This window comes from Podarcis melisellensis (genome assembly GCF_964234715.1).
Source record: "Podarcis melisellensis genome assembly, chromosome: 9".
In the NCBI taxonomy this organism is placed as follows: domain Eukaryota; kingdom Metazoa; phylum Chordata; class Lepidosauria; order Squamata; family Lacertidae; genus Podarcis; species Podarcis melisellensis.
Genome location: NC_138541.1, coordinates 24,346,975 through 24,371,304, shown reverse-complemented (window position 1 = coordinate 24,371,304; position 24,330 = coordinate 24,346,975). Strand labels below are relative to the sequence as shown.

The following is a 24,330-nucleotide window of genomic DNA, read 5'->3' as shown; positions in this document are numbered from 1 at the left end:
GGAATGTTCAGGGTTTGAACCAATCCTTTTCTAGGATACTCCAATACTTCCCCAGCAGTCAATCAACATTCTGTGCCCACTGAGCATGCTCAGTCCTCATGGAACTCTTTGTGAACCCTGCCTCCCTTTAAGGTTTCTTTACTTTTGCATATCCTGGGGTTCCCCATAGCCTGCTGTTCCCTCACTTATGTATGTGACTGGAGCTGTTTTGGATCTAGGGTGGTCTTCAAGGCAGAGGGCCTTCTCAGCAGTGGCCCCCACCCCGTGGAACACCCTCCTATCAGATGTCAAGGAAAAAACAGCTATCTGATTTTTAGAAGACATCTGAAGGCAACCCTATTTAGGGAAGTTTTTAATGTTTGATGTTTTATCATGTTTTTAATATTCTGTTGGGAGCCACCCAGAGTGGCTGGGGAAACCCAGCCAGATGGGTAGGGTATTATTATTATTATTATTATTATTATTATTATTATTATTATTATTATTATTCGACTATGTTTGACTCAGAGTAGGCACACTGAAATTCATGAAAATAACTAAGGTTCATTAACTTCAGTTGGTCTGCTCCGAGTCACCTTGCATACAACCCCAGAAGCATCCATTCTCAGAGAGTGAATTTGCTATTAGCATTGGTATGGGGCAGACCCCAGTCCCTGAGCAGTAAGAGACTGCAAAGGTCTCCACATATACTGTGGGTTATTATCTCCACAGAATGAAGGTCATTTGAGATTCCAGTGTATATACAGTTCTCTTTGCACATATATACAGGATAAGTGGTTCCCAGCATTAGCACTCCAACAGGTACTGGTCCCCATTACATTTTGAGGGCCACAATCCCTCCCTTTTTTTCCAGATTCCAGTTACCAATCTAACTACTCCGTCCACAGACCCACAACAAGGAGTGTGGTGGAGTCTCCTTCTTTGGAGGTCTTTAAGCAGAGGCTTGACAACCATATGTCAGGAGTGCTCTGATGGTGTTTCCTGCTTGGCAGGGGGTTGGACTCGATGGCCCTTGTGGTCTCTTCCAACTCTATGATTCTATGATTCTATGATCACCTTCAGCCAGGGGAGGGGGGAAAGTGTGTCCTCCTCAGCCTACCTTCTAGAAAGGTCTTCATCTCTTAGTTCCTATGCACCATTTTGACCCCAGTTTAACACAACAAAGGTAATACTTAACATGCTTGGCTAGAGCCATTCACTTAACCAAAAATTGGTTTGGCCTCTTTTAGCATCCTCTCTTTCTGTAGAATCCAACCCCCTACCTAAGAGATGGGGTGGGGTTTGAGGGGACCCAGAATGACACTATATAGGACAGTGTTTCCCAACCTTTTTTGGGCAAAGGCACACTTGTTTGATGAAAAAAATATCGAGGCACACTACCATTACAGCCCCGTGACGTCAGCGCGCAGCGTCACGCCGGGAGGGACGCACGAAAGTGTAACTTTCAATTTTTTTCCCTCCCCCTTGCCGGGGAACCTCCAAGCTTTGGGGGTGGGGGGGAGGAGGCAGCAAAGCGAGGGACTGAGGGACCCTAACCCTAACCCTCACCGATCACCCGGGAAAGCATGCGAACGAGGAGCCCCCGTGTCCTGCTCCCGGCAGCGGACGGCACAAAGCGAGGAGGCCTGGACAAGGCAGCGCGCTCCCCGCTCTCGCTGCATCGGGGCTTTTCTCCTCCAGGCCGCTTTCAAAGTCCCCTTCTCCGCTCCCAAGAGCCGGAGCCGCTGCTTCCAGGCCCTGTCCGAGCCCCGACTTGTGGCCTCACTTCGAGGAGCGCCTGTTGCTGGGGACGGGGCTGCATCCCCCTCAGCCGCCGCCTCGCTTCCTTCCAGGAGACCCGACGGCTCCCCCTCTCCCGCTCGCCCTCCTGCGCCCGCAGCAGACCGAGACCTCCCCGCCCCCGCCCAGCTCGGCCCTACCTGGGCGCCTCCAAGCCCGGCCAGCTCCGCGTCGCGCTCCACGCCGGGCAGCTGCAGCAGGGGCTGCGCGGGGGCGCGCGGCGGCCCGGCTGAGCGCGCCCCGGAGCCGCCGCGCCGTCGCTCGCGAGTCCCTCCGAGAGCCCGCGGGACTGACTCCGGAGTCGCGAGGCGGCGCGTCGCCCAGGGAAGGGGCGGCTTCCCACAAGCACGATGACCGAAAAGAGCCCAGCAGAGCGCGCGCCCCGGAGGACTTGGGGGGGTCTGTAGGGCATCAGTGGCCCCCAGAATTCTGCCCGCCCCTCGCCCCATTTGATCCAGATTTACCCTCTGGGGAGAGTGAGCCCTGGCCCAGCAGGGGGCGCCCTCGCTCCGTCCTCCGGGAAGCAAACGCCCTCGCCCGCCTCCCTCCAGGCAACATCTCGTGGCACACCAGGCAACATCTCGCGGCACACTAGTGTGCCGCGGAACACCGGTTGGGAAACACTGATATAGGATATCTGTGGACCATTCTCATTTTCTCTAATATGAAATCCCTGAATGTGCAAATGATGTTTCTAGGTGGCAGCAGACGACACACACTATTCTACAATAGCTTTCAGTGCAAATCCCAGTGCCTTGAGACGTCTGCATGAACTTCTTTGAAATGCTGCCTTTAAAAACAGTGAATGGTTTTGTTTCACATATAAATCCTCCTGATTTTAGCTGGGTGACCTGCTGAAGAACAAGTGATGTTCAAATAAGTAACACAATCTGCATAGGAAAGGGAGAGAAGACGTGGCTTATAATTGAAAGAACTTGAAACGTATCCATTTTCTACAAATACATGTGGAAAGAGTAACATTTCACATTTTAAATCTTGGCTCCTTGTTGCTTTACATTCCAAGGATTGATCTTCCAATGGATCACCACAACCTTTTCTGTTCTGTCTGTTGGAAAGCTACTGCACTGCTATACCCGTTATTGGAAATCTTTCATTAAAAGCAACTGTTTAAAGAGGTTATCCAAACCCAGGGCCTTTCTTTTAGTGAAGTGGGTGGTGTGTAATAATACAGCTACAAAGCCAAAGTGTGGCACAACGTCTTGGGTGGTGGTGTGAGGAGATAAATGCCCCATTCTCAAGGTCACTAGAACAGTTCTTTAACTGGTAGGTTTCAACTGTATACTGGCGGGAAATGGCCATATGGGGCAAATTAGGGCCCCTACCAGGCTTTAAGGGATGCGGGTGGTGCAGGGATGCGGGTTGCACTGTGGGTTAAACCACAGAGCCTAGGACTTGCCGATCAGAAGGTTGGCGGTTCGTATCCCCGTGACAGGGTGAGCTCCCGTTGCTCAGTCCCTGCTCCTGCCAACCTAGCAGTTTGAAAGCACATCAAAATGCAAGTAGATAAATAGGTACCACTCCAGCAGGAAGGTAAATGGCATCTCCGTGCGCTGCTCTGGTTCGCCAAAAGCGGCTTAGTCATGCTGGCCACATGACCCGGAATCTGTACGCCGGCTCCCTCTGCCAATAAAGTGAGATGAGCGCCACAACCCCAGAGTCGGTCACAACTGGACCTAATGGTCAGGGGTCCCTTTACCTTTACCTTACCAGGCTTTAGATTTCCAATGCCTGTTTCAGAACAACTAAGCTTGGGAATCAATTCATCAACAGTTCCATTTATTTCAACAACATTTAAAGCAGATAAGTTGTACAAACATTTTAGCATATATATGAGTGCTTTCAGCTATTGAACTGTGACATTTAAAATCCACAGTTGTAAAGTATCTTTATCAATACGAACCAAAAGATCACAAAAATAGCGAGCAAGCTTTTGAGTTGGGTAGCATTACCTAGTGGCTGGCGTTTGGAAGAGGGGTAAATTACACCAGCATAATCTGCCCTAGGCACAAATTATGCTGGTTTCCTATAGCTTGGATTGCTCTGTAAGTCTCACTGACTTCAAAAGCATTTACTCCCAGGTAAGTGAGAATAGGTAAGTGAGAATAGGATTGCAGCCCAACTTTCCTAAATCTCTTAGTTTTAATTATGTCCTGAACTATAATCTGGAAATATATGTATGTAAATCATAAACATGAATTCTCTCCATTTTTATGCAATCTGTTTTGTAGATTTCACAGAGGCAATATAGATGAAGTAGCTCTATTCAAAATCAATTCCAAGATTGATTTTGCTCCAGTTTTAGAATAACCTTTTGTTGAAGGCGCTGGAGCAGCCTTTTGCCCCTTCTCTCTCTGCAGTGTGCATGATATATAGAACCAGAATTCCCAGCGTTGGCCTCAGAAAAGTGGTTCAAGCAGATGCTGGAAGATAAATGGTTCCTTCCATTTCAGCCTGATTGTGCTTGATGAGTACAAGGTAGGGAGATGCCAGCCCTTCGCCTCCTAATCAATGCCATGTGATCTGCTATGTATAGGGTTGAAAAATGATAGTCGGGACAAGTACAAAAAGCTTTTCTAATATCTTCAGCTCAAAAACTCATATTCATTTCAATAAGGCAGAGATGAAGAACCTGCAATCCAGCCCTAATACTTCATCGAGGATTGTTGATTTGGAGTTGGGGCGTGTCATATGTGAATCTCCCATCTTCAAATGCAACCTTCCAACCTCTTTGGAAATCCTTCCAAAGTTGCATTATTTTCCTTTCCAGAAAACTATTTTCCCCTGCATTAAAAATGCTGGCCAACTTCATATATAGAAAAGTATCTTTGGGTACAGAGTTGTGGGGATAATATTGTCACCTTTGTTATACATGCATGCAAATTAATTTTCATAAAATAGTTCTTTTGAAAGATCACACATTCCAGTTACATAACAAGGCATAGCTGAAAGGTTATTGAATCTGCTTTCATTAACTGGCTGTGTGTGTAGGGATGGGGAAGAAAAGGAATTCACATTTAAAGGTGAACCCACCTAATTCACACTTTCTGAAAGCATACAGGAACTGATACACAGCCAGCCTTCAAAAGTCACATTTCTGAGAATTTTCTGATGTAGTTCTCCAGCCAAGTGGTGTCTACAGAAATATATACATGACTGGGGTAAAGTGTGCCTAGAAATGTATATATTAGCAAATATAATGCACAAAGATGTCATATTAGCAGTAATTTGAAAAAAGGGATATATTAGTCAAAACTGCATACAAAGATGTGGGTAGTGGAAGAAATTCATACAAAAATACTGATGACAACTTTTTTCTTTTCTTTTTGCAAACTGATGTGGAGAACCAAACTGGAAAACTTGACAGATTCTCCCATCCTTATGTATGAGGATGTGGAGAGAGGATCACTTTTGGCGGTGTTTAGGGCTGGCATTCCACTGAAGAAGCTGAAAGTCATTTTCTGATTTACAAGGCAAAGGTTTTCAGGTAGCTGGAGACTGATTCTAAGAGAGAAGCCTGATCTGTTGATTCCTTTGCCAACACTGGTAGACCACACTTCCATTGCTCAAGCTGGACAAGAAGAAAAAAGAGAACAGTTATTCTTGGTGTAAAAAGCTTCAGGAAAAGGCTAGAAATAGACATCTGATTGGCCACTGTGGGTGACAGAATAGAGGACTAGATGGACCTTCAGTCTGATCCAGTTTTTCTTATGTATCCAACAAGTGTGCAAATGGCTCCAGAAATATACAGGAATGGCAATTCTGAGAGCCAGTGTGATGCAGTATTGCAGATATTAATATTGTACAACTTGAAACAACTGGATGCATAAAAACGGAATCCTTTTGGAATAAAAATTGTCCAGACCCATAAATATTATTCAAAGCTTTACTAACCAGAACTTTTTCAAAACCATCAATCATGCACCCAGAAAGCCGTATAAAGGATATACATGTTCAAGCATAGGTTCTTTTTCTTAGATTATATAAATAACATAATTAGGATCAGAGCAAAGGTCAAAATTCTGTCTCTCCCATAGCTTGCATTAGTCTGCATCCAGCCTAAGGGTATGCAGCTGCTGGAGAGGCATCTTATCACATCCTTCTCTCTGTGTGCCTGGGAACAAAAAAACCTTTCAAAATGGAGATTTGCAACTGAATACCTTAATCATATGTTTCAAGGTTAAACACTCGCATGACTGCTAGCAGAGAACATCAAATGTTAATTATCAACTCAGCTAGAAGCTCAGAGGGCCCTCTTCTAGCTTAGTATACTCCAACGGAATTCTCCAGTGTTAAACCCTTAGCAACACACAGGCATTCTCCATTTCAGTGTGCAATTCTACTTAACATGTAAGGGATGGTGCCAGAAGAGTGGGGCTTTGGGTGAGCTGGAGATGATAGGCAAGGGGGTGGGGTGAGGTGTAAAGGGAGGGGGTTGGACAGATGGGCAGAAGGGGAAAGGGATAGGTGGGGTTGGCAACTAGAGTGAGCTGTGGCAGTTAGCCTCAAGTTCTTTGGTTTTTAATGCAGTGACATGGAAAAGGGAAGAACTGAAGATGAGAAATTGAAAGGAGCTGAATTTGACAGATTCACCCATCCCTACTTTTAAGGCAGCCATTTCTCAGAAGTCGCTTCTCATGTAGTTCCAAGTAATGATTGTGATGGTACTCAAACTACACAGACAACTGAAGAATCTGACATGAATAGCTTTGCTTATCTTTCCTTTTGGTATACTTTTGAGGTAAAGACATTCCCCAAAAATAAAGAAAATCTACTCACAGGGTTCTGAAAGGCAGAAATAATCAAGATCTTTCATATCGCAGTCTGTTCCACCAGTGGGTGTGCCTTCACAGCTGTCATCACATGCAATTACAATGAACTACAAAACAGGCAATGTGTACATGTGAGTTTGTATAGGCATGTAACATTCTTATATGCAAGCTTTATGGAAATGAAGGGGACTCATTCATTTCAATATGGCAGAGATAAGAGCTCTCCAGATGTTGGACTACAATCCCTATCCTCCCTGGCCAAGCTGGCTAGAGATGTTGGAAGTTGGAGTGTGGCAACATATGGACTGCCAGTTATTCAGCCATCTAGCATATGGAGAGTCACAGGTTCTCCATGTTTCCATTTTAAAAAAATTATTATTATTATCATTATTATTATTATTATTATTATTATTATTATTATTATTATTATTTCATGGACTTACTTTAGGGCACAGCCACAAAAACTTAAATATGAATACTCTTCTGCTCATATATGTATCTTATACATTTTACTGTATACCTGAAGATCTTCCTACTGACCCAATGATGAGGCTAGACTAACAGAATTTGGATCCTACCAACTGCTGCTAATAATTTCACTATCAAGTAAAGCAACGGAGCAGAGAGAAAATCAACAGTGAAAAATACATCACAGCAGATTAAGTTAGATTTGATTTTATTGACTCAGTCCACTGTTTAGATGTTTAATTAACCCTCATACTCAATGACAATTATATTACTAGCCAAGATTAACTGCGGCAGGAACCACAGCAAAGGGCAGCCTTATTCAGCGATAACAAACAGCTTGACGTGAACAAGGTAGTTGCAATTCTAATACATCATTCTGGTTCTAGAAGTTCTAGATGAGATGACGAATTAGGTTTTTCGCCTATTGCCTCAAATAACGCAGGTCGTAAAATAAAACCTTTGGTGCAAAATGCAGCATTAAGGCACCTTTATTCTGTCATGGTGGTATAAAACTGGCCTCCATGTAAAAGTTAACAAGGAACATGAGGTGATCTCATCAGCTCATTTATCATTCGCTTTGTTTCACTCCTCAGCTGCCAAAATAAATTCAAAGCTGCTTCTGATGCAAAGGCACTTCATCCCTTCCAAACCAAACATCTCTAGGTAGCACGCAGGATCTGTGAGCTGCAATTTGGTACCAACTTCAGCATGCTTCGGACTCCTGGACTTGGGTGGCGAGCAAGCATGCCTAACTGGTTTCAGGATTGCAGGCTCGGTCTCTAAGAAACGAAACCCGTTTACATCTCTGCTGTGAGAATCAGGCATGTCATCACATCGGTATTCCTTAATTTAGAACACATCCCTTCCAACTGTTGTGTGCCGAGCTAACAATAACACTGTCTCCTGCCTGCAACGCACCCAGGCAGCTGTGAACTTAGAAGGATAACATAACAATGAGGTAAGAGGGACTGGGGTCCATAGCTAAGCACTTGATGACCCCAGCAGTTATTTAATATATTTAAGATGTGAATTATTTGATGGATAATCTCAAGTGGATCCCTAATGCCCTTTGATCCTTTCTCCTTCTCTCACCACTCCACGTGTTAATATAGAATTACCAGCGGCTCGTTGCTGGGGAGCTTCGTGTTCCTGCTGTCAGCACTGCTGCTGCTCGTATCTTGTGTTGATTCTATGTATGGCTCCTTCTTGAAAAGCCTCCTGTGTCTACTGAAAAAGAGAAAGGAGCCAAGGAAATAAAACACCCTCAGGGGAAAGGGATACTGGCCACACAACACAGCTCAAACACTCCATTTGTTTTGGCAGCTGAGCTTCGTTTCAGCACTACCAGGAACCAACGTAGTCTAGCATTGCTCTTCATCTGATGAGTCGGCACTCAATACTGCAGGGGTAGCCAATGGGATGGCCCTCCAGATGTTGGCAGACTACAACTCCCATCAGCCCCAGTTCAGAGATGATGGGAGCTGTAGTGCAGCGGCATCTGTAGGGCACCACAAGCTGGGACACAATTCAACCTACAGTTAGATGCAAAAGTGGTTGCTCTCCAGTGGTCGTCCCCCTGCCAGAAGCCTGCCACTAATTTTCTTCCACCTTCAAATGCCATACCCTTCCATATGAATCTCTGGGGAATGGTGTCCATATCCCCAAATGCTGGCCGAATTGTGGGATATAAAATTTGGGAGGCTGGACTCTTGAATTCAGCACACTTTCCCCCATAAAGAACCACCTGAGTGTAGCACCATTTAGCTAGCTATGGATTACACTGACACAGAGGCTCATCCTTCCAAAGCCTACTGAGTTAATTTTTTGAATGTGCATCCTTGAACAGCACCATGACCACACAAGGTGGAGCTTTAGCAGGCTTAGTATAAACCATTTTTTTTAGAAATACATTTTTTTTTAGAAGAAGAAAACAAGCTAGGGCACCCCAATGAGGACTGAACATGCTCACTGCCCACAGAATGCTGGCTAATTATTTTTGGGGAACCTGGAAGCAGGAGTATCCTTAAAGATGGCATGTCTGAGCAAGAATATTCCACATGGCAACCTTTGGTTGCAGTACCCTCCTGTAAATGTTCTGAATAGGTAAATACAGGGAAGTTGACGGGGAGTGTTTGTGTATGTTTGTAGGTCTTGGTCTTTAAAGAGTCTTATCCCAGCAGCTCATTTTTTATTCCTGCAAGCCTCACATTAAGGGGCAAGATGAGTTTATGTTTTATGGATGAAGGGAAGGACTTTTACTGACCTGCTCATGGAACTTAATCGATAGGTCTTAAAATACAGCAGAGTATGAGCAAAAATGAAATAGCAATCCCAATCCAAATATTGGTTTCTGGACTCCAGTTAAAGGGGGATTTAGATCAGTGGTTTCATTTTGATCTAGTTAGGCTACTAATAGCTGTAGTACAAACCCAGCCGAGCATGTAATTGAAAACTTGCTTTCAAGATAAACAGTTATATTGATCAAAACCATTTGGTAAAGGAGGAAAGTAAATCAGGGCAAAACAATGACTTTTTATTTTTGTTTCTAAGTGAGAACAGGTTGCAGAAGGAGAAAGAAGAAATAAGAGTGCATGAATCAAGGCACCCAAATTTATATATACTGTATGTATATATATATTCTCAACAATATTTCCAGTGTTGTTAAAATGACATTTTTAGTGCTAGTTCACCAACAAATTTAGGAGCCTCAGTGTCATGTAATGATTCCAAGTATATCACTCAGGTTGTTGGGAAGTGGTGAAAGCAAAACAATCAGTGATCAGTTTTTGCTACACAACTCTAAAACCAGGCCACAGAATCTATGAGGCACAAAAGCAGCACATTGATGAAAGCAACACATACGTAGTCTAAAATATTGGATGTACTTTGCATTAGAATAATGCACTGGGTGACTCAGGGCCACTCTGAACTGATGCATTTTTGTGGGTGTATGTCATTGAGGCGATAATAGTGCATTAGTGGTGGACTTTTAATGGACCCTCCAGACAGCATTCCACATTATTAGTTGTGCTGTGATACTTCACCAGCCTTATTGCATTATTGCAGCCTATTGCTCACTTAATAGTGGTATCCCTGCCTTGAGGTGTTATTGGTCTACAACTCCCATCATCCTGGGCCTCTGGCTATGCTAGATGGAGCTGGTGGAAGTGGCCACAAACAAATCAGAACCAATGCTTGGTAAAGACTGGATATAACCTAACTTCTGTGTAAGCTTTGTGCAAGCAAATCAGGGTGAATGCTCAAGAAAGAAGTTGTCTGCAGGCTTTGCAGATAGTTTTACCTGTAGCAGTAGACAGCGGCAACTCCAAGGAGGAGGGCCAGGAGCAACATGGCCAAGCAAGCTGCAGTGACCATGTTTTGGTTGTTTCTTTGCATCACTTGCTGCTGCTCCCACCACTCCAAGTCACTGAACTGGCAGCGCTCTCCCAGGTAGCCTTTTGGACAGCTGTCAAACGAGGAGACACAGCAGCCAATACAGGAGAATACTACAAAGATCACCATCATGGTTTAATTCCACCATATTCAGCCATTTCAGAAACCTTGGATTAGGGTAATCTAAAGCAGTCAAAATCAATGTGGGGTTTGCTAATGGACCCAGGAGGGTGTTGACAGCAACCAGTTGAGCACTTTTAAAATGAGGTTTTCTTGAAACCACCAGTAAAGGAAATTAAAATGAGCTATTTCCTGCTGAGCAAAGACACCCTCTGGAGCCAATTTTACTCCAAACTATACTGTGCAGAGAAGCCCAACACAAACCATGAACATAAACACTAAGGGTATTTGCAGATAGATGCTGATTGTGGAAAGGCGCTCCTCATGCTTACACATTTTTTGCTACAGCAGAATTGGCATTAAAATTAGGGCTGTGCACAGACACACGCCCCATCCACCCTGTGGCCCCTGGATTGGACCAAGCCTGCCCCCCACCCTGTGCCAAACTTGGGACCACCTTCCCCAGCTCTAGTGCCAGATGGATTTGGGGATGAGGCTGCTTAGTTAGAGTTTTTCAAACACTACTTAAACATACAATGAGGAGAACAGAGAGAGTTTCACTGCATCTCTTCCCTGCTGAAGGCTGCTGCTTGCTCACAATTGCCTTCCTTGCAGCAGAAGTGGTTTTAGGGTGGCGCTGTGGGTAAAACCTCAGTGCCTAGGGCTTGCCGATCGCATGGTCGGTGGTTTGAATCCCCGTTGCGGGGTGAGCTCCCGTCTTTCGGTCCCAGCTCCTGCCCACCTAGCAGTTCGAAAGCACCCCTAAGTGCAAGTAGATAAATAGGTACCGCTTTATAGTGGGAAGGTAAACGGCGTTTCCGTGTGCTGCACTGGTGCCGGCTCGCCAGAGCAGCTTCATCACGCTGGCCATGTGACCCGGAAGTGTCTCCAGACAGCGCTGGCCCCCGGCTTCTTAAGTGAGATGGGCGCACAACCCTAGAGTCGGACACGACTGGCCTGTATGGGCAGGGGTACCTTTACCTTTACCTTTAAAGGTAAAGGTAAAGGGAGCCCTGACCATTAGGTCCAGTTGTGGATGACTCTGGGGTTACGGCGCTCATCTCACTTTACTGGCTGAGGGAGCCGGCATACAGCTTCCAGGTCATGTGGCCAGCATGACTAAGCCACTTCTGGTGAACCAGAGCAGCACACGGAAATGCTGTTTACCTTCCCACCAGAGCGGTACCTATTTATCTACTTGCACTTCGTGCTTTTGAACTGCTAGGTTGGCAGGAGCAGGGACCGAGCAGTGGGAGCTCACCCTGTCTCAGGGATTCGAACCACGACCTTCTGATTGGCAAGCCCTAGGCTCTGTGGTTTAGACCACAGCACCACCCGCATCCCTGTAGCTGTTGCCAATGATCCATCTGCAATATCTGAACTACCCATTTGTAATATTAAACTCCCATCTAAAAGCACCCTCACTTCTGTTAAGCTCTGTAAATTCATCATGCTTTCCATCTAGCAGTACCACCACACACATCTGAAGAATTAAGTTAGCTTTACAAGATAGTTTATGTCACTAGGCTAGGAACATATATATGCTGATATCTAAACGCTGATCATGCCATCTGCTCTGTAAGAATGGCATAACATGAGCCATATTAATAATTTTGTATCTCAAGCATGCTTCCCAAAGTAAGCCAAAAACGATGTAGTTTTGTCTACTTGAAACATATGGCAGAAGAGTGTGTGTGTGTGTGTGTGTGTGCACGCATGTGCGCATTTCCTGCTATGTTTTCTGTGGGACCAAGAGTGTGCATGTGTTGGTGAAGAATGGTGAAACACTGCCACCTAGTGTGAATTTATTTTTAAAAAATTGACTAACATATTTATTATAGCAGAATCTTTCCATTTAATCAGATGCATGAAGTGTCATCCTGAGTTGCAAGCATAGGAGAAGGGGTGAATTGTAAACAGGGAGGTCAGAAGGAAAGGAAATTCAGAAATTACTGGAAGTGAATTAAGTTCTTAACCGTTGTTGGTGATATCACACATCTTGACATTGTTAAGATGATTAACTTGGAGGGGGTTCTCATGGAGAAGGTACATATAATCATTTCATGAAGAGGGAATTGTGTGCCTCTCTTGGTCAATATCTCTGCTGAATTCTGTACATGAAAAAAGAGTGAAAAGCAGACCTCCCTTCTTCCTGCTGCTTGGCTGATCACAATTTCCTCTTCACAGAAGAATTATGTGCTTATTCTCCATGCGGTTTGGTGAATGTGCCCAATGGCTGATTGTTATGAGCTCAAATTATGGTCCCCTATGCCTCTGCTAAACACTAGTATATTATTAACATGTTCAGCTACACTGTTTAACCTAGATGTTATTCCACTGAGCCCCAACCAAAATGTTATATGACATGGACGAAAGAATTCCCACTGCAACAAGTAGAAAACCCACAGCAGGGCCGGCCCTGCCATTAGGCAGAGTGAGAGGCCTCAGGTAGCCAATTTGGGATGTCATGAAAGGGCAGCAAATTGTTAGTTATTTAATGTGTTATTATGGTTGTATTTTTACTGCCATGGAGAAAGAGAGGTGCTTGTGGGATTTTCAGAGTAACTCGGCTGGCCTATGATACTTGCAGGGTGCAGCACTAGAGTTCTCCACTTACTTGCATGCAAAAGCTTGGAGATCAAAAAAATAAACACAAACTCCCTCATGGAGACAGTAAGATGGAGGGCAGCCAGCAGAACTTTCTTGCTCAGATACGGTGGACTCATCACATGTTGCACTGGTAGGAGACATGGCAGGTTCTGAAACACAGTATTCCACAATTGTTTTTGTTTTGTTTTTTTAAGGAAAAAAGAGAGAACTGGTTTGGACAAGCTGGTGATTTACACTATAATGCAGGGCAGTTGCGATGTCACGGAAGAGAAGTTCTAAGGACCAGTAAATAGACCTAGAGAGCTTTCAAGATAAAAGAAAGATAGAAATGTGAGAAATAAAAACATTTTTTCATTATCTCATACTACTATATGCAAAATGGATTCTTGAATTGTTTTAATTGTTTATTTTAATTATATTTCAAAGTCTTCTAAGATGACAATGTGATATATTGTGGTGTGGCTTGTCATTTCTTCTGTGAGTAGTCACGCAGAAAGGCAGCACACATGCTACAAACGAAACGAGAACAAAATACTGAGAAACTGGGAGAATAAAAGCGGTATACAGCATAATGATAGAATAATGTCAGACCTAGTTGTGGGGATCAGTGAGTCTGGCCTTAATTGTGAACATGGATTTAAATGTATTCAGACTGTAAATGTCAGCACTCTGAATCTCATGACTATTAAACCAACATAAAATTATTTGCTGAGTATTATGACTGACTCAATACTTTGCTTTCGTTTATATGCATGTTAATGATTTCCAATAAATCTCTGTTGAGTCATTCCCCACCCCCCCACCCCGCTTCCATTAGATCTGCCTAACAAAAGAAGAAGAAAACATCCAGTTGACAAGGTGGCAACTGAAGGCTTTACATATAGATGAAGTGTTGAGGCTGCACATCATGAAGAACAGGAAGTGCTCAAAAGGAGAGCATCATCGGAGCTCAGAAGTTTAGCTTTGGCACAGAAGGCCCTAAAGGCTAGTTTATATAGGAATTACAAACACACTGATGCATTTTTAAATTTATTTTTTACATCATAATATTTGGATGTGTGTTGCAAGGAAAATCTATCTTCTAATTAGTGGGGGAGCCCTAACACACAAGCTTAGAGGTTGAAAATCAAGGCTTGTGGCAGAGCGGCCTGGTGGTACAGGCTAGAGCAGGGGTTGTCAGCCTGGTCCCTCCCACCCACTAGTAGGTGATTCAGGTTTCTAGGTGGGCAGTAGAGGGTTCTACAGCACAAGCTGAATCCTCCTTCCATCAAGCACTGGTGGGCAGTAAGGAAATTTTACCATCAAGAAGGATGCGTTAGTGGGCGGTAGGTATAAAAAGGTTGACTATCCCTGGGCTAGACTGCACCACAAAAGGGGAATACTTAGAATGCAAAACCAACAGGTAAAGTTGCATCACTACAACCCTAAGAAAAATAGCTCATGTTCAATTTGGGCTGTCATTCAGAAGCCTGCCACAAAAATCCCTTTGCAGAATATCAGCAAATCATCCCAAGTGCAAGATTTTAGAGGACAAGCAGGAACAGCCTCCCATCCACTCACCAGAGCAGCGAAGCCGGTCTCCCGTATATCCCACAAGGCACTCACAAAAGTAGCTGCCTTCGGTATTGATACACGTTGACAAGCTCCGATCGCATGTGTCCATGTCAAAAGCACACTCATCAACATCTACAACAGAAACAAGGTTAAAAGCTGCGAGAAGTAAAGGTGCTGGAAAAAAATCTAACAAAAGAGGAGAAAGATAGGTTTCAAAGTGAAACTGGGTTGGAAATAGCAAAAAAGGTTAAGTACCTGTGGGTAAATCTAACATCTAAAAATGTGAACCTATTTAAAGATAACTATGAAAAATGCTGGACAGAAGTTAAAAAAGATCTAGATATATGGTCTAGGCTGAAACTTTCCTTGTTAGGCCGAATTGCTGTTATCAAGATGAATGTATTGCCAAGAATGTTGTTTTTATTCCAGACGTTGCAGATTCTAGACAAAATGGACTGCTTCAAGAAGTGGCAGAAAGATATATCTAAATTTGTCTGGCAGGGCAAAAAGCCCAGAATAAAATTTAAGATTTTAACTGATGCAAAAGATAGAGGGGGCTTCGCCCTGCCGGACTTAAGACTTTATTATGAATCAGCAGCATTCTGCTGGTTGAAGCAATGGCTACTTCTTGAAGATACAGATATTCTTGATCTGGAAGGATATGAAAATAGCTTTGGTTGGCATGCATATCTGTGGTATGACAAGGTAAAGGTCTATAAAAGTTTTAAAAACCATATTGTCAGGAAAGCACTGTACAATGTTTGGAATAGATACAAGGATTTACTGGAAAGTAAAACCCCTAGGTGGTTGTCACCAATGGAAACGAAAGCAGTGAAAAAAATTAACATGGATTCTAATTGGCCTAAGTATTGTGAAATTTTAGAACATGATGGTGAAAAACTGAAGCTACAAAGTTTTGAGAAGCTAAAGCATAAAGTTCGAGACTGGTTACACTACCGTCAGATAAATGAGATGTTTAAGCAAGACAGGAAACTTGGTTTTCAGAAGGAGAGGTCAAAGTTAGAAACAGAATTGTTAGAATCCAATACTAAGAATCTATCTAAAATGTACAATTTGCTGCTGAAATGGAATACACAGGATGAAACGGTGAAATCAGCTATGATTAAATGGGCACAGGATATCGGTCATGATATTATGTTTGATGACTGGGAACAGTTATGGACCACCGGTGTCAAATTTACGGCATGTAATGCCCTGAAAGAGAACATAATGAAAATGATTTATAGGTGGTACATGACCCCAGTCAAGCTTGCAAAGATCTACCATCTGCCCAATAACAAATGTTGGAAATGTAATGAGGCTGAAGGTACTTTTTATCATCTTTGGTGGACCTGCCCAAAGATTAAAGCCTACTGGGAAATGATCTATAATGAAATTAAGAAAGTCCTTAAGTGGACATTTGTAAAGAAACCGGAGGCTTTTCTCTTGGGCATGGTTGGCCAATTGGTACCAAAGAAGGATAGGACATTTTTTATGTACGCAACCACAGCAGCAAGAATCCTGTTGGCAAAGTATTGGAAGACGCAAGAACTACCTACTCTGGAAGAATGGCAATCGAAGGTGACGGAATATATGGGACTGGCAGAGATGACCGGCAGAATCCGTGACCAGAGGAAAGAGACAGTGGAAGAGGACTGGGGGAAATTTAAAATATATTTAAAAAACTATTGTAAAATTGTGGACTGATAAGATGTTAAGGGATAAGAAACAAAGAATTACAGCTGTAAATCTTAAACTTTAAGAAAATTCAAAAGGGACTTGATTAAAGATCGATTGACGAGTTGCTCGAAAAAATGGCAAAACAAGGATGTGGCGAAGGGAAGGCATGGGGAAGTCAATTTTTGTTGTCTGTTTTTGATGTTTGTGTTTGTTTTGTATTGTCTTTAATATGTGTAAAAACTAATAAAAATATTTAAAAAAATAAAATAAATAAAAGCTGCGAGAAGTAATGGAAAGGGTTTTTTGTGTGTTTTTTGTTTTTGTTTTTTTGTAAGAACTAGATTGAAAACAGGGTTGACTGCATTAAAAAATGTACCTGTTTTTAAGTCTAGATCAAGCTTTCTTAACCTTGGGTCCCATTTGTTTTTGGACTATGAGGCTCATGATCCCTGACAACTGATATTTGTTTTATTGTATATTGTGGGTCGCACCCAACGAAGTCATACTCAGCATGGGCCCATTGAAATCAATGGACTTGACTACCCTAAGCCCATTGATTTAAATGGGTCTTCTCTTAGTGGGATACAACTCTATATGTGGGAGGAGGTAAAGATGTACATCTCCTTGGGAGGGCCAAATAGTCCTTAAAACTTGTATACAAATATCCACATGAATAAAAAAATAAGAAATAAACATGTGACACTAAAATTACCATAGCACAGTTGGCCTTCCATGACGAACCCTGCCTGGCATTGACAAGTAGTGCCATCTTCATTCAAAATGCACTGGGCGTTGATATCACATCCCAACCATATGCAATTGTCCTGGTCTGTGGCACAAAACAAAGCATGCTCATTCTCATTGTTCATAGTACATGTGCTCAGAATAGGTCATTACTCAGGACAAATTAATTAGAGCCAACCTTTCAATACACTTCTCACTGAAGAAATTTGCAAAAAGTTCACACACACCCCTAAAATGATATGCCCTACTAGGACATTCTCCACCACTGAACCTGGATTTCCTCCCTTTTCCTGCTGTGCAGAAACATGTCCTCAAATATACTTGCAACGAATTATATTTGTGTTTGATAGCAGCACCCATGCCCTGGGACTCCCTGCCTTTTAACATCAATAGTTGTTGGTAAGCCTATTCAGGGCATATCTGTCTGAAACCAAATTGCCCAACGCTGGATGAATCAACCACTTCCTGGAGTTATGAAATAGGGAATTGCAATCTTTACTAGACACCACGATTTCAGCAGTCAGCATCAGTTTCATCTGTTGTGCATCTCCACTGCTATCTCCGTATGAACTGTGCCTCAGAGGATGCTGGTGGGGTGTTTTCAGGGCTAATAATGTCTTGTTAGCCAGCACTCCTGCCTTGGATGTGACTCTGCAACCTGAAACAATAACAATAAGACTCAAAGCATTTTGAAGTTTAGGTCCAGCTGGGGCTTGAGCACTCAGAAGGGCTTTTGATCCAGCACATGCCTCCATCAGTAACTTCCAGATGAGAATATGGCAATGCATACTACATGGCACTGCCCTTGAAGACGACTCAGTGATTTCAGCTGGTCCAAAATGCGGCAGTCAGATCACTGTCGAGGTTGCCACATAACCCCAGTTCTAAAACAGCTGCATTGACTTCTAGTTTATTTCCAGGCCTGATTGAATGTGCTCACATTACTGTTTAAAGTCCTAAATGACCAAGGTCCCAAATATCTGAAGGGCTGTCTCTTTCCCTATTTCTCAGGTGTTAAGATCAACTAGGTCGGAATCAGAAGTAGCGTCCGGAAGAGCGAAAAACTCACACGAGTCCTATCCGTCTAGTGCCCACACCCCCTCCTTCTTTTGAACTCGGAGGTGATTTATAGGCAACCGCAGAGGCAGTGTTTTCCCATTCCCCCTGGGAAAACTTGGGAGGCTAATTAATCCCATATTAGCCTCTTAATTACCTCGTGTGAGCCGGAGAGATGGTATTGTTGGCCATCTCCCAATGCGCCCCTAGTAGCCCCCCTGTTAAGATCAGCAGAGAGGGCCCTTTTGGGAATTCCACCTCCCTCAGAAGTTTGGGAGGGTGACCTAGGAGAGGGCATTCTCTGTGGCAGCCCCTAAATTGCTCTTGACACCTGAGATTTGTGTTTTCAGGACCCAGCCTAATCCTGTGGTAGTACTGTTTTTAATTCTTCAATTTTTAATTGCTATAACCTTCCTAGAACTTCATGTTGAAGGGTGGATAAATTTGTTGTTGGTGATGATGCTTATAGAAGAGAAGATGGGAAAAGGCAGTTTTTGCTGATTCATTCTTTCCCCTTTCCCTACATTCTTCTCTGCCATATTCTGCAGAGTCCCCCAACTGTATAAAGTTAATTTTCAGAGGCTGCAGGGGGGAGGGGCCATCTTCAAAAGCCCTTTCATGCATGCCAAGTCAATGCATTGGATTTCTTGCATAGCTGACTGGTGATTAGCAAATATCACAGTCGTATATGCAGCTTTCCAATTTATAAAAGAAAACAAATGCAGCTTGTTTCTGGGACCAAATGGGCTAGTAATAGCTGCAGGGATCTGCATGTTGTGAAATAACACATATTGATTTCACACGGGATTCCTGTGCCACTCACAAAATTCAGAGTAATAGCAACAACATTCAACTGATAAGATACTTCACACATGGGTTGTTGGTCTCTATCTCATTTGCCACCAGGGGTTGGTTTCTTTCTTCACTATCTACAGCATTCGCCAAATAATACCTAGCTCATCACTCTGTTCCTCATTCAGTCAACCTACCTAATAGGCCCTGTTAGCTGGAGCTAATGGGGAAACAGCTGTCTAACCCTTGAAATATACAGTACCTGGTTTTGCTAAGGGGTGAATGACGATCAATGACGAGGGTCTCAACATGCTCCCTCCAAGTCGGACCCTATTTAGGCCAGTCTTCTTGTCCATTCTCAGCAACGAAGGCCTTGCCCAGTCAGAGATCCAAATGTGATCCTCAAACACTGTTATGTCAAATGGATGGCCTGAAAATATATAGATATGTATGCTCTTTATAATCCCATTGCACCAACATACTGGAGAAAACATCAATGAATATGCACACAAGCATCTAGTCCTCACATTATACTTAACATTGTATATAGATCAAGGGCTGTCATAGATAGGACAAAACCCACAGGTCACCCATTTCAACCTCTTTTCCTGAGGAAGCACATTCAGCAGGGGTTGCCAACCTTTTGAGACCACTGAGTGTGCTTGGAATTTTGAGAACGTGCTCTGGATGCCAATCACAAAATGGCAGACATGGGTGGGGGGTGGCTTGTAAAAAAAAATAAATAATGGCTGCCATGGGAGGGCATGGCATGACACATTGCCAAGCCCTGATCCACCACCAAGAACTTATACAGTGCTTAAAAGCCTCCAAGGAAGGAGATGCCACAAACATGCTGACAGCTTGTTCCATTGTTCAAAGTAACTTTCTTGGAGTTCAAAACTGCTGCTTGTTGCATTATGCACAGCAGATAGGAGGTCTTTCTTCCCTGTGGCATTTTTAAGGCTGCTCTTACCTTGCTTTTGCATTTCTGCTTTGTGGCATACCGTGGCTGAGATGGCCAAAGTTAATTGCAGTAGCAGCTAGAGGTAAACTGGACAGACAACTGAGCTTTTGGTAGTGGATAGGGCGAATGATTTTGTATCCCTTTTCCAGCCCTATGATTCTATATCAATCATGTTGTTTGAGTTTCACCACAGACTTAATTCTTTAACTCGGTTGTTGTTGTTTTCATATGACCTAATTCCATGCCAATTTATGAGGGACAAAAAAACACCTTCCTTGTCCAAATCAGGAGCTTTAATTTTATGACATATTTTCAGCCCCTCATAACAAGGGCAGCAAAACAAGGAATGCAAAGCCATGCTGTTCTTGCAGTTGATGAGTCTCATTATTCACAGATCACGACACCAAGAGCAACAGTAGATGGCAGTAGCACTGCAGCAAGAATCCTTGCTCCAATAAATCTGCATATTAATGGTACTGCTGAGCCAAAATGGGGCTGTACATTTTCTCCCCTGAAAGAACATGCCCAGTTTTCCAAGATTTTTCACATCTCTTTCCAAAAGGGTGTAAAACTGCAATGAAGTGGGTGCTAAAGGTAGGAAGGAATACATCCCTATTGCCAAGGCAACCACACCAATGCTTAAAATTATAGGAGGATAGTGTTGAGGGGGGGTCTTGTAGGTCATCTAGCCCAAACCCCTGCTCAAAGCAGGAAACCCAGAGCTAAAGCATCTCCAACAGATGGCTGCTGAGTCTCTACCTGAAGATCTCCAGCAAGAGAGAGCTCCCCATCCTTCTAGGAAACGGGTTCCAGTGTCAAGGCATTCCTCCTGATGTTCCACCAAAACCCACGCTCCTGTAGCTTCCACCCATTTTAACTAGTCCTGCCCTAGTCTTTGCCCCAATACAGTCACAGATTGTTGACTAGTTGGGGCAAAAGCGGGATGGGGATGTGGCCTGGGCAGATCCAATTGAGAATAATGGTGACAACCCAAGACCTTTGCAGCATAAACTGAAGCCCAACTCCTTCTTTGCTGCCTTCATTTATATACCTCCTTCTTGGTTCTTCCTGAAGTACACCAGTTCACCCTGCTGCATAGCATGGCCAAGCTATGTATCACAGATGGCAGATCCACAGATGCAAATCTGAATGTGGATAGTATACATTCGTTATCCACTTTCAGTGGAATATACTCAATGGAATATTCAATGGCTGCACTCGTTTCTCTCTGGTCGGGGACAGAGGGTGGCGCTTGGGGGGGGGGAATTGTCATCGCGCCACTCCTTGGTGTGTGGAGTGCCTCAGGGTGCGATTCTCTCCCCGATGCTTTTTAACATCTTTATGCGCCCCCTCGCCCAGCTTGTCCGGAGTTTTGGGCTGGGTTGCCATCAGTATGCTGATGACACCCAACTCTATCTGTTGATGGATGGCCATCCTGACTCGGCCCCAGACACACTGACCAGATGTCTGGAAGCTGTGGCTGGATGGTTACGTGGGAGCCGGTTGAAGTTAAATCCTTCGAAGACAGAGGTCCTCTGGCTGGGACGGGATGATATGGGATTGAGGGGGCAACTCCCATCTCTTGCAGGGGTGCTATTAGTGCCAGCACCGTCCGTTAAGAGTTTGGGTGTAATCTTCGATACCTCCCTCTCTATAGAGGTGCAGATTACAGCTATAACAAAGGCGGCATTTTTTCATCTCCGCCAAGCTAAGCAGTTGGCCCCTTATCTCTCTCGCCCTGACCTAGCCACTGTGATCCATGCGACGGTCACCTCCAGACTGGATTATTGTAACTCGCTCTACGTGGGGCTGCCCTTGAGACTGACCCAGAAACTCCAGCGGGTGCAGAATGCCACGGCGAGACTCCTTATGGGGTCTTCGCTGCAAGATCACATTCATCCGGTACTATACCAGCTGCACTGGCTCCCGGTGGCGGACAGGATCAGGTTTAAGGTGCTGGTTTTAACCTTTAAAGCCCTATACGGCCTAGGACCCTCATACCTACGGGACCGCCTCTCCTGGTATGCCCCACAGAGAAACCTACGGTCTGCAAATAATAACATCCTCAAGGTCCCAGGCCTCAGAGAGGTTAGGCTGGCCTCAACTAGAGCCAGGGCCTTCTCGGCTGCGGCTCCAATCTGGTGGAACGCTCTGTCACAAGAGACTAGGGCCCTGCGGGACCTGACATCTTTCCGCAGGGCCTGCAAGACAGAGTTGTTCCACCAGGCCTTTGGTCAGGGCGCAGCCTGACTCCCTCCTCTGGCAACCTGCACAGAATTTTGCTTAATCAGTTGCCATCAATTTGATTTTAATTAATTTTTATAATGAAATATTTTTAGAATGTGTGATTATTTGACTGTTTCATTATTTGATTGTTGTTAGCCGCCCTGAGCCCGGCTTCGGCTGGGGAGGGCGGGATATAAATAAAAATTATTATTATTATTATTATTATTATTATTATTATTATTATACATCTGGGTGTGTGTTCCTATGCATATCCACATGCTGTCCAATTAGTCATGAGTAACTGACTACCTGCACAGAAATGGAAAGCTGTGCCAGCTCAGAAAGTCTTGTCATACAAGCACTGACACAGCATGGCAAGCCAGTGATCCTCAATTCAGCTGACAGAGGAATAGGGACATATTGCCTTATTCCCAACTCAAGTGAGAACAGTGAAACGGTTTTGTTTCCTCAAGAGGCTGGGATAATGCAGTGAGGAAGTTCTTTTCAAGTAGCACTGAAACAAGGAAACAAATCAGGGAAACAATGGCTGTAGGCTGATAAACAAACTGCAAGAAAGAGGTTTCTGTCTGAAATGGCAATGCTTGTAGCAAAAAAGAACAAAATGCCATGAACTTTCAGCAGAGAACTAGTTACTGTATATTTTTAGTTGTCTCTTATAGACCTTTCCATTTTAAAATAGAAAAGCCTGTTCCCCTCTCATATTATTACACATATCTCTTTTCCCTTTGAAAACTGCAGCTTATTTCTATAGCTATCTTTGAATATATATATGTTTTCACCCACCCCACCCCAGTTTGCTCAAAACAGTTTACAATATAGACTGATAACTTCAGTAAAAGCATAGAGTAAATATGCAGGTTTCCTGAAACTGGGTTAAGAATTTATTCCTTTTTCAACTGGCATCAATCTGTAGAATTCACAAGGCAGTGGTTAACTCAAAAGGCGGCCTTTTACTGATATTTCGATATGTGCAGCATACCAATGCACTGAAACTCTTGCATCTATGGTCAGAAAACTGTCAATCCCAAAGCCTCACCTACATCATTCTGTGTGAGTATTTGCCGTTCAGAACCATCCAGATTTGAAGTCTCAATAGCAGCCTTTTTGGCATCACACCAGTATAGCTTGTCAGCAAAGTAGTCAATCGTTATTCCACTGGGCCAAAGCAAATCAGAATCTACTATAATGAGACGATCAAAGCCTTGTAAAGAAGACCTTTCAATCCGTGGATTAATCCCTACGTCTGTCCAAAATAGTTGCCTTTATTGAAGAAAAAGAGATTTATTTATTTTAAAAAAAATTACTTTCACCTTGCAATAAAGAGAGAGAGAAAATACTTAAAACATTATATACATTACAGGATTTATTGTTGTGGATGATATAAATGTAAGCAATTATACAGAATCTCCAGTATCTCTAGGTAGAACTGGGAATGTTTATGGCCTGAAATCCTGCAAGTCAATGTAGGCAGTGCTGACCCAGATAGACCAATTGGTCTGACTCCTGTGTACACTAACAGTTGACAAGCGATTGCCATAAACCCACAATTATCCTACAAGCTGTGTATGTCAATATGCTTCAGTTTGATGTTGCCTTACTGGAAAAATTGACTCCCTTATCTCCCATGTGAACGTGTATTAGACCACCACAACCTCAGGTGTCATTCTGGACAGATGCTCTAGGGATAAAAAAAACCCTTTGAATTATTTTAATGCCTATTTTTATTTCATCCCCCTCTGCAGGGGTGCCAACTTGAATAAAATATTGTGGGGGCCCAGATAAGCCCCGCCCCTCATAATCAATCACATGACGCAGTGCAAAAATGCCATTTGAATGGGAATGCCCATCAACTTTGTGGGCAAAGTTTGTGCTCAGCCCCCTCAAATATTTTATTGTGGGGCTCAAAGCCCCCATTGCCCCTATGCCTCTCTGGGATCAAAACACTCAGACAAGAACAGGTTATAAATACTTAGAAAGAAAGGATCCCTGTTTTGAGTGGCTTAGCTTTGTACACACACTCCACAAAGGCATTCATGCCAAAACATGGATCTAAATAATAGTTTCACATACTTTGTTCAGTGGTGCATTCTGGGCAGGATTGGGGGGCAAAAGTCCAGAACCCCATTCAGCAGA

The 24,330-nt window shown here is 43.6% G+C and overlaps 1 protein-coding gene across 3 annotated transcripts in view; it reads right to left on the bottom strand.

Annotated features, from left to right (window-relative positions):
* Positions 1-4,137: 4,137 nt before the first annotated feature.
* The window catches only part of EGF (epidermal growth factor), a 45,127-nt gene continuing 24,934 nt past the window's right edge, over positions 4,138-24,330 (bottom strand). For 2 of the 3 annotated variants that reach the window (XM_081924864.1, XM_081924866.1), the window contains 10 exons: positions 23,234-23,457; positions 19,249-19,416; positions 17,638-17,796; positions 17,107-17,223; positions 14,721-14,846; positions 13,168-13,309; positions 10,339-10,503; positions 8,156-8,264; positions 6,577-6,676; positions 4,138-5,368 (listed from right to left, as the gene is read on the bottom strand). In XM_081924864.1, coding sequence (XP_081780990.1) covers positions 5,364-5,368; positions 6,577-6,676; positions 8,156-8,264; positions 10,339-10,503; positions 13,168-13,309; positions 14,721-14,846; positions 17,107-17,223; positions 17,638-17,796; positions 19,249-19,416; positions 23,234-23,457 — 1,315 coding nt within the window. In that variant the 3' untranslated portion in view covers positions 4,138-5,363. The remainder of the gene's footprint in view (positions 5,369-6,576; positions 6,677-8,155; positions 8,265-10,338; positions 10,504-13,167; positions 13,310-14,720; positions 14,847-17,106; positions 17,224-17,637; positions 17,797-19,248; positions 19,417-23,233; positions 23,458-24,330) is intronic. The other variant, XM_081924865.1, reaches the window with a different exon arrangement.